A 10,695-nucleotide genomic window follows, 5' to 3' on the forward strand; every position below is an offset into this window, starting at 1 on the left:
TATAATAGAGGGAAACATTCCACGTGGGAAAAATATATCTAAAAACAAAGATGATGTGACTTACCAAATGAAAGCACCGTCAGGTTGATAGACACACAAACATACATACAAAATTCAAGCTTTCGCAACCCACGGTTGCTTCATCAGGAAAGAGGGAAGGAGGGGGAAAGACGAAAGGATGTGGGTTTTAAGGGAGAGGGTAAGGAGTCATTCCAATCCTGGGAGCGGAAAGACTTACCTTAGAGGGAAAAAAGTACAGGTATACACTCGCACACGCACCCATATCCAACCGCACATACACAGACACAAGTAGACATTTGTAAAAGCAAAGAGTTTCGGCAGAGATGTCAGTCGAGGCAGAAGTACAGAGGCAAAGATGTTGTTGAAAGGCAGGTGAGGTATGAGCGGCGGCAACTTGAAATTAGCGGAAGTTGAGGCCTGGCGGATAACGAGAAGAGAGGATATACTGAAGGGCAAGTTCCCATCTCCGGAGTTCTGATAGGTTGGTGTTAGTGGGAAGTATCCAGATAACCCGGACGGTGTAACACTGTGCCAAGATGTGCTGGCCGTGCACCAAGGCATGTTTAGCCACAGGGTGATCCTCATTACCAACAAACTCTGTCTGCCTGTGTCCATTCATGCAAATGGACAGTTTGTTGCTGGTCATTCCCACATAGAAAGCTTCACAGTGTAGGCAGGTCAGTTGGTAAATCACGTGGGTGCTTTCACACGTGCTCTGCCTTTGATCGTGTACATCTTCCGGGTTACAGGACTGGAGTAGGTGGTGGTGGGAGGGTGCATGGGACAGGTTTTACACCAGGGGCGGTTACAAGGGTAAGAGCCAGAAGGTAGAGAAGGTGGTGTGGGGATTTCATAGGGATGAACTAAGAGGTTACGAAGGTTAGGTGGACGGTGGAAAGACACTCTTGGTGGAGTGGGGAGGATTTCATGAAGGATGGATCTCATTTCAGGGCAGGATTTGAGGAAGTCGTATCCCTGCTGGAGAGCCACATTCAGAGTCTGATCCAGTCCCGGAAAGTATCCTATCACAAGTGGGGCACTTTTGTGGTTCCTCTGTGGGAGGTTCTAGGTTTGAGGAGATGAGGAAGTGGTTCTGGTTATTTGCTTCTGTACCAGGTCGGAAGGGTAGTTGCGGGATGCGAAGGCTGTTTTCAGGTTGTTGGTGTAATGGTTCAGGGATTCCGGACTGGAGCAGATTCGTTTGCCACAAAGACTTAGGCTGTAGGGAAGCAGGGTGTCTACGATCCGGGACAACCGGGAGATCCGGGAAAAACCAGGGAATTTTTTCATCCGGGAGAAAACCGGGAAAAACCCGGGTATGTTTTTGAATTCTGGGAATTTTTCATTGTTTTTGTTCTGAGTTAAATTTTTGTTATTTTGACTGGTAAGAACCAATACTCTAACAAAGGATATTACTGTATCCTGCTACTGCAGAATAATACTGCAGCCATAAAACATGAACGAGAGAAGAAACGAAAATAAAACTTAAATTGCAAAGGAAATGCGCCATATACAGCAACAAAACACAGTGCTCATACAAGCGTCTCCCAACAAGAAGACTATATGCAATGCTTCGTAACAACAAATTGCATCCGATGAGCATGACGTCACAACTGTTAACATTAGATTTGTTTTAGCAGTTACGAGTGGGATCATGTGCATGCGCAGTTGAGTAGTATCTTCTTCCACTTCTGGTTACAGAAAGGTGGCTGCCGGTTGTGTAAGTAGTCGCAGTAAAAAACAAAAAAAAGAGCTAGGTGCTACCGGGAAAATTTTTTCCGGCGCGCCCAAGCTGCCAGATTGCGCAGCAGCCCTGGATCTAGGAGTGGGGGGGGGGGGGGGGGGCAAATTCATATAAAACTTGTTTCACAAAGCACCTAGCATCCAGCGGACGTTGGTCTATCGATTATTCGTATGACTTTGAAACGTGTCGCTGTCGGTTTTTGAACATTGTTGAACACATTCTAAGTTGATTTCTGAATGAATCATAAGTTGATTTGTGAATGTGCACATAGTGTACGTGATGTCTCTGTCAGTGGAATCCTCGTCACATCTAGAAATAAACTGTTCTGCAAACAAAAGCGGCTATACGAGCTGAACAGAGTATAGCCAAACGAAAGAAAGCCAACCACTGTCTTATGTGGTTGATAGGGTTTGCGAATGATGAGCATTGTTACGATTACCAGCGAAATCCATAGATTCAGACTACCAGAGTGTAAATAAACGACTAACAGGAATAACAGGTAGGAAAGATTACGTATTATCTTCTCGGTGTATCCAAGAAACTGAAATTTTGACAGAAAATTTTTGGGCAGATCGATATATTAGCAAGGGCCAGTTGTACAGTCTCCGGATAGCAGCCGCTTTAAGGTCTATTCCGGAAGTAGCGCGCAAAACGCGTTGTACGAACACGCAACAATGCCTAACCGGAGAATAATCGCAGGATAACTAAACTGGTTATTCTGGCTGAGTTAGTGAAGTTAACCGGCGAATAAGCTTTGACATTGGCAGGAATAGATACAGAATTAGTGATGACAACATTGTTTGTTACAATGAGGAAGGAGAAGAAACGGGGACATCACACAAATTATGGAAGAATAAGACTATTCCAAATTTCTATAAAAATTTCGCACTACTGCTTTTTGATCTCATACTTGAGAACCTGGAGCGTATGAATGAAGTGTAAAACTATATCCTAACGTAAAGCTTTTTGCTTGTAGTAGGCCTAATAGGCATTTGATGTTGGTACTTTGTGAATTATAATCTGCGGTGTTATAAAAATGGCCATTTCTGCAAAAACAGTCTCGTTTATTTGGCGTGTGTTACAATTGCTGCAGTATTGTAAAGGCCTATTTTGTTTTATCTCGCAGACAGTGGCAAAATATAGGTAATCAGGTCCAGAAACCACACCAGTCTTGGGCCTATTTTTAATTACAGCTTTTTCGGTATTAGGCAACGACATTTTGATTTTTCATGTAGCAAAATGTTTGACGAACTTTGATGAGGTAACAGATCCTTTCGCAGAAAGGAAAGCACGCCATGTAAAGCTGTAGCAAGGTTAGAGAGAAAAATTCTAGGAGCTAAGGATTGAAGAAATGTGTACTGTCTTGCTTGTCTCTTCTCTTTACTGGTTTTATGTATCCTATACTTAATTTTATGTCACACAAAGGAGCAAGTTGTTAGCTAATAGGGAATAAAGAGTGCAAAATTTCTGAAGAGTTAAAAAAAAAAAAAAAAAGAGGTGCAGGATGTCAAACTGGCCGACTGGAAGCAGGAGAGGCACCATAGGACATTTTAATTTCCACTGTCCTGAATATAGTTTGACGGCTTCCAGTACAGAATATACACGTTTCAATTCCACAGACTGAAATACAGTGACGTGCGATAGAAGAATGCTGTGTGAAGAGGTGTGGCGCTGCACTTTGGCACACTTAAGATCAGATAACATGTCTTACAATTCCTCGGACACATATGTTTTATGTATCAGAGTCTTCGGAAAGATGTGTGCTACAAAATGAACTTATTTTTGAAAATTCAATTTTTTTTTTAATTTTTGATGTCCTATCTCAAACACTCGAGGGACGCCACTATCTACTTTTGCCCCAGTTCGGAAATATCATAGATACAGGTCTGATGCGCAGAGCAGTCTGAGTTATAATAGGGAAGCGGGTAGTCTCCATGTGACCCGTGTTTACATTTAGTGATTTTGCTGTTTCCTCTTTGTCTACTGCAATCATGGCAAATGAAAACAAAATGGGTTTCTTTTGTCGGGAGCTATCATGTGAATTAAAATACATTCACATAATTACGGAAGGCTAAAATACGTTACTAGTTTCAGATTTTATTTTCTTTCCACCTTTCTGACAGTCAAGCATTAACTGCCATGCAGAACAATGAAGTTATTTTTATCGGTTTGCCAAAGAAATTTGCTTTTATTAATCTTTTCCGCTGAGGCAGTCAATATATTTGTAACAAAGGGTTTAATTTCAAACTATTGGCTAGTTTCAACTGTTCAGTGCATTTCAAGTGTATGTTTTCATCTTCTAGCACGTATGCATTATGCCATAACAAAGAACCAGACCTGAGATAACAAAGTACTGGTATCCAATGAAATTTACATCCCGAAACCACATTGAAAAGCTTAATATCAGGTCGATGCCTACTTCACTGGGAATCTGGGAAAGAATTTATAGCCCAGAGGATCACACTTTTATGTCGTTATTAAAAAATTTACTGGCACATTTGAGTGATATATCTTAAAATGTAATACGTGCATAAAAGACCAACATTATATGTGAAAGCTTAGCTTCTCCTGCACCGTATTGGCCTTAGGGACCAATATTATATGTGAAAGCTTAGTTTATCTTGTAGCAACATTATATATATTAATTTAAACCTTTAATTTTTCCTGTTCGTGTGTTCGCGGTACTTAACTGATGGTGCTATTGGCTGACTACAGCACGTTTCCGAAGCTCTGAATATCCGCTGTCATCGGCTGGCGAAATAACGTGACATGAGCTGTGACTGGCTTACAAATATGGATCGCAATCTCGATTTCAATGCTTCGGAAAGCAACATGCGGTGTTTGGTGGAATTCGAATTTATACTTTCGTAATACGAAAATATGCAGCGTACATGTTACTGCACATCAAACATGTTTCCAAAAGGTGTTTCGTTTTCTAAAGCGTCGGGATATTCTACGCCCATGTATAAAACCACAACCATTCAAAGGATTGATAAGTTATACAGTTCCCAAGGGAAAATATACTGTCAATTAACAGGGGAAAACTATGTTTCCACCCAGGAGAAAGTGTATTTTTAACCGGGACATCCGGGAGAAATCCGGGAATTTTTTTTTCCTTGTCCACCTAAAAACCTGGGAAGGGACCGTTTGATTTGGAATGAGTGGCAGCTGTCATAATGGAGGTACTGTTGCTTGTTGGTGGGTTTGATGTGGATGGACGTTTGAAGCTGGCCATTGGACAGGTGGAGGCCAACGTCAAGGAAAGTGGCATGGGATTTGGAGTAGGACCAGGTGAATCTGATGGAACCAAAGGAGTTCAGGTTGGAGAGGAAATTCTGGAGTTCTTCTTCACTGTGCGTCCAGATCATGAAGATGTCATCAATAAATCTGTACCAAACTTTGGGTTGGCAGGCCTGGGTAACCAAGAAGGCTTCCTCTAAGTGACCCATGAATAGGTTGGCGTACGAGGGGGCCATCCTGGTACCCATGGCTGTTCCCTTTAAATGTTGGTATGTCTGGCATTCGAAAGTGAAGGAGTTGTGGGTCAGAATGAAGCTGGATAAGGTAATGAGGAAAGAGGTTTTAGGTAGGGTGGCAGGTGATCGGCATGAAAGGAAGTGCTCCATCACAGCGAGGCCCTGGATGTGTGGAATATTTGTGTATAAGGAAGTGGCATCAATGGTTACAAGGATGGTTTCCGGGGGTAACAGACTGGGTAAGGATTCCAGGCGTTCGAGAAAGTGGTTGGTGTCTTTGATGAAGGGTGGGAGACTGCATGTAATGGGTTGAAGGTGTTGATCTACGTAGGCAGAGATATGTTCTGTGGGGGCTTGGTAATCAGCTACAATGGGACGGCCGGGATGATTGGGTTTGTGAATTTTAGGAAGAAGGTAGAAGGTAGGGGTGCGGGGTGTTGGTGGTGTCAGGACGTTGATGGAGTCAGGTGAAAGGTTTTGTAGGGGGCCTAAGGTTCTGAGGATTCCTTGAAGCTCTGCCTGGACATCAGGAATGGGATTACCTTGGCAAACTTTGTATGTAGTGTTGTCTGAAAGCTGACGCAGTCCCTCAGCCACATACTCCCGACGATCAAGTACCACGGTCGTGGAACCCTTGTCCGCCAGAAGAATGACGATGGATCGATCAGCCTTCAGATCACGGATAGCCTGGGCTTCAGCAGTGGTGATGTTGGGAGTAGGATTAAGGTTTTTTAAGAAGGATTGAGAGGCAAGGCTGGAAGTCAGAAATTCCTCGAAAGTTTGGAGAGGGTGATTTTGAGGAAGAGGAGGTGGGTCCCGCTGTGACGGAGGACGGAACTGTTCCAGGAAGGGTTCAATTTGGATAGTGTCTTGGGGAGTTGGATCATTAGGAGTAGGATTAGGATCATTTTTCTTCGTGGCAAAGTGATATTTCCAGCAGAGAGTACGGGTGTAGGACAGTAAATCATTGACAAGGGCTGTTTGGTGGAATCTGGGAGTGGGGCTGAAGGTCAGGCCTTTGGATAGGACAGAGGTTTCGGATTGGGAGAGAGGTTTGGAGGAAAGGTTAACTACTGTATTAGGGTGTTGTGGTTCCAGATTGTGTTGATTGGAATTTTGAGGTTTTCGGGGGAGTGGAGCTGGAAGTGGGAGATTGAGTAGATGGGAGAAACTGGGTCTGTGTGCAATGAGAGGAGGTTGAGGTTTGCTGGAAAGGTTGTGAAGGGTGAGTGAGTTGCTTTTCCGGAGGTGGGAAACCAGGAGATTGGATAGTTTTTTGAGGTGAAGGGTGGCATGCTGTTCTAATTTGCGGTTGGCCTGTAGGAGGATGCTGTGAACAGCCAGTGTGGATGTGGGAGAGGAAAGATTGAGGACTTTTATTAAGGATAGGAGTTGACGGGTGTGTTCATTGACTGAGTTGATGTGTAGGTGAAAGATTAGGTGGGTGAGGGCAATGGATTGTTCAGTTTGGAACTGGTATAGGGACTGATGAAAAGAAGGGTTACAGCCAGAGATGGGAACTTTAAGTGTGAGGCCTTTGGGGGTAATGCCAAATGTCAGACAAGCCTGAGAAAATAAAATATGGGAGTGTAATCTGGCTAGGGCGAAGGCATGTTTGCGGAGGGAATGTAAATAAAACTTAATGGGGTCATTATGAGGATGTTGTGAGGGCGTCATGGTATTAGGAGGTGGAAAGTGTAACATGAGGCTGAAATGAAAATGAAAATAAAAATATATGGGGAGAGATAAAGGTGAACTAGAAAGCAACTGGAGATCTGGTGTGCAAAAAGGCGAAAAAGTGTTGGTTATAGCTGGGCTATGTTGAACCTGTGGTGAACTTGGGTTGGTAGACAACGATGTGAACAAAGGTTAGGTGGTTGTGTTGCCACCAAAACACGTTAGATATATTTTTCCCACGTGGAATGTTTCCCTCTATTATATATATAAAATAATAATTTTACGGCATCCTGTGGGCCTTTCAACATGTTTCACATTCATCTAATGGCGGCCCTTTAAGTAAAAACTGAATTAAATCTTTGTCCTGTACCAGATCATCCAGATATATGATTTTATCCCAGTGAAACTGAAAATAGCTACTCATTGGACCCTTATTTTGATCGTATATTGGTGGTGACAATAAATCCTATTGTCTGCCGGAAGCTTAGAGACCAATATTAACACATAATCAGACAACATTTAGTGCTGCTCTGTGCATATATATGTATGTGAGTCGCCAGCAGGCAGTGTGGCGGAGACCTCGCTGTTTGCGTGCCTCCCACATGTGGCCTCGCAGCAGGCCCCTCACTGATATAGATGGCAGCGGATTCAAACACACACATGCAGTGATGACATGCTCAGCGCACTCAAAAACACAAGTGTTAGTTGCAGGATGCAGCAGTTATGTTTTGCTGCACAGAAGTGTTTCACTGTAGTGATCTAAGTGTTTTGTTGAGTCCAGAGATTTCTTGTTTTGGGAGTCCAGAGATTTCTTGTTTTGGTAGGTGACTGCTAACAGTGTTCTTTATGTTCCTCTAATTCACTTTTTACAGTTATGCTTTCAGTTTCAAAATTTTGTGTCATAAATCAGATTCAAATTTCAGTTCATCATATCTGTGCATTAAGTCACGTCACGTATGCCTATATCTTATTTCTTTGCTTGTCTCTTGAACAGTAGAATTAGTTTTCTTTATTCCTTGGACAAGCTTCAACAGTAAGCCATATTGCAAGTCACTCATATCCAGTTCATGAACATTCATAGCCTTTATTGTTGACATTGGCACTTTTGGATCAAAATCTGCATCTCCACTAATTTGAGTATCTGCAGCTCGTAATGAAATTCTCTCCTCCCGAATCATCCAGTAATGCACCTTCTGCAAGTTGCACTTGGTCAACAATATTAGTGATACTAGCCATTTTCTTATAGTTGAAGCTTTATCATTGCACAATTAAAAGCATCAACCATCACCAGAAAAGATTGCTAACTACATAATACACAAAATTCTATCCAACACAATTCTTGATGAAATTTTTGAGGCACTGTGAAGCATTTGCTTGCAAACTCACAGATATTCTTCTTTTGCTACTGGGGTAGATGGGCAAGATCGAAAGACAGCATGACGTTTGAAGTCCTTTGATGTTTGAAGTCCTGTGTCACATGTCCCACTGTAAGCTCACACTCCTTACTCTTCTCATCATTCTATCCTCACAGTTTAGTTAATATATTCTAGGCTGGAAGGGAACCTTGTTGTCAAGTTAAAGGATGGATATCAGTCGTAAGTGGGTATGGTTCTCACTGATAGTTACAAGAGCGATAAGTCACAAATATGTGATTCAATAACATGTAGCACTCAATAATACAAACTCTCACTTTCTAATATTTGATAAAACACTCTATTAATATTGTGGCTTCTGCCACTTGAAGTTTTAATGCAACCAATGTGTGACAAGTGCACAGGCACACATACATCTTAGGCGAAAGCAAGCTTCCCAGCCAGTATTGTGTGAGGTGTAAACGATACTACTTGCAGCTGCTACCACACCGAATATTGTGACGTCATGCTATAACCAACCTTACAGCTATCAGGCAGTATTTATTACCATTATTTCCATGAAATACTAGTGAAAACTACAACTTAGTGCAGCAAACTGGCATTAACTGGATAAATAAAGTAAAGTGGTTCCCAACCCAGTACCAGCCTTGAATTTGACAGCACTGTAACAACTTGTATGTCAGTTTTGCTGCTAATTTACGAGAGCAACTTTTGCTCATACTTCTTAATTGCAATATTCTTTTCTCTTCCTAGTAATCTGTTCTTACTTCTCACTCTGTCCTCTTCATCTCTGGACTGAAGCCAGCATGAGGCTTACCAATGTGCTATCTCTGATCTCGTACTCTGTCTGACACTTCCCCTGTGAGCTTCATCTATCTCATCCTCATTACATGTGGATCCCTCTCAACCTGCAATCTAAGTGACCTATCCCTTTTTTCTAACTGCCCCAGTCTGTTCGTTTTTTCTCCCTGGGGAATGAATTAGTAGTTTTGAGAGCTGTGATAGTGCCATGTACCTTTTTTTTTCTTGATAATTTTCTGTTGACAATACTGAATATTTTGCCTCCTGAAGATAAGTTATGGCCATCAATTCTGTCTCGTAATAGTTTCCTCGATTAATTTCCATACTGATGCAATGTAAATTTTCCTTGTTATAGATGATTGATGGACAGGCGTTCATGATGCTGAACCTGCCAACACTGGAGAAGCACTTGTTTATGCAACCAGATACAGCTCTTATGGTGTGTCGACACATTGAGAGGGTCAAACTGGCCTTCCTATTACAGTATTACACCAAAAGACAGGATTAATAACAGGAATCCCACCAACGGGGTACTGGAGAAATAAGCAGACAAAGATAATGAGAGAGAGAGAGACTAACAGGTTAAAAGTATTGTCACATCATAGTAATTATAAATTGCAAAGCCTTTTGGTTTAAGTGATGTACAACTGTTGATTTGTGTTAATAGTTTAAAGGAAATTGAAATGTTTTAGATATTATAATTGGCACAAAACTCTTAAGTCATTCATGCCAATAAAAAATGTAAGTATAGCCTGTACAGAATAAAAGACTGCCAACACATACTTTGTTTATCTAAGACTCAGATTTTTGGCTGCTACAAATGTATAAAAAATAAATAAATAAATAATATATTTAATATCACAGAACTAACCCACTGGTACTAAAAGCGTTCAGTCCTTCATCTTATTGATCATACTTGTATTCCCAACTGCAGTCAGATGTTGTTAAATCAACAGGTTTCAAATGTTGTTAAATTATCCATCAGTTGATATTTACAAAGCATCATGTGTATGCACTGAATCCCATAGATATACAGGGTTCCAGACTACACGAGCTTTCCCCATACAGTAATGACAAGTCAGCATTCAGTTCATTTAAGAAATGTGATGTGATGGAAAAGTACTTGAACCCTATTTGTTACAAGAAACGGAACTGCAGATGTTGCAATATGATGAAATTCTCTCATTGGCAGTAATTATACAGCTGTACTTAGTAATAGTTTCACCCTTGTCTGGGAAATGAGATGGCACACTACAGTGGAACATTGCTGCTGTTATGGCAGCAAAGATGTTAGTGATGTTTTGGGTATTTCAACTGCCCATCTTGACATCTACAGTGTAGATTGTTCTGCTCTGGTTTTAGTAAATACAGAAACAACGGATTGTCTGGACCCCCTGCCCTCCCAACTTGACACAAAAATATTATATGACTTCATTGTATTCTGACGAAGTGAATCAAATCCACTTGACTTCAACTGGAACTACAAATCAAGAATTAAAACTTATCTATGTGTTTAGCTCCTGTTGAATCCTTTGTTGCAGCTGTCCATTATATAGTAACTTTGGGTCCACAGATTCAATTTTCAGGGGTAAATACATGTAGT

At 41.5% G+C, this 10,695-nt stretch overlaps 1 protein-coding gene across 1 annotated transcript in view; it reads left to right on the forward strand.

Moving 5' to 3' along the window:
- LOC126484378 (scm-like with four MBT domains protein 2) overlaps positions 1 to 9,926 on the forward strand; it is a 194,327-nt gene extending 184,401 nt beyond the window's left edge. The window contains exon 15 of the mRNA XM_050107866.1: positions 9,448 to 9,926. Coding sequence (XP_049963823.1) covers positions 9,448 to 9,600 — 153 coding nt within the window. The 3' untranslated portion in view covers positions 9,601 to 9,926. The remainder of the gene's footprint in view (positions 1 to 9,447) is intronic.
- The last annotated feature ends 769 nt before the right edge of the window (positions 9,927 to 10,695 follow it).

This window comes from Schistocerca serialis, chromosome 6 (assembly GCF_023864345.2).
Source record: "Schistocerca serialis cubense isolate TAMUIC-IGC-003099 chromosome 6, iqSchSeri2.2, whole genome shotgun sequence".
NCBI classification, from domain to species: Eukaryota; Metazoa; Arthropoda; class Insecta; order Orthoptera; family Acrididae; genus Schistocerca; species Schistocerca serialis.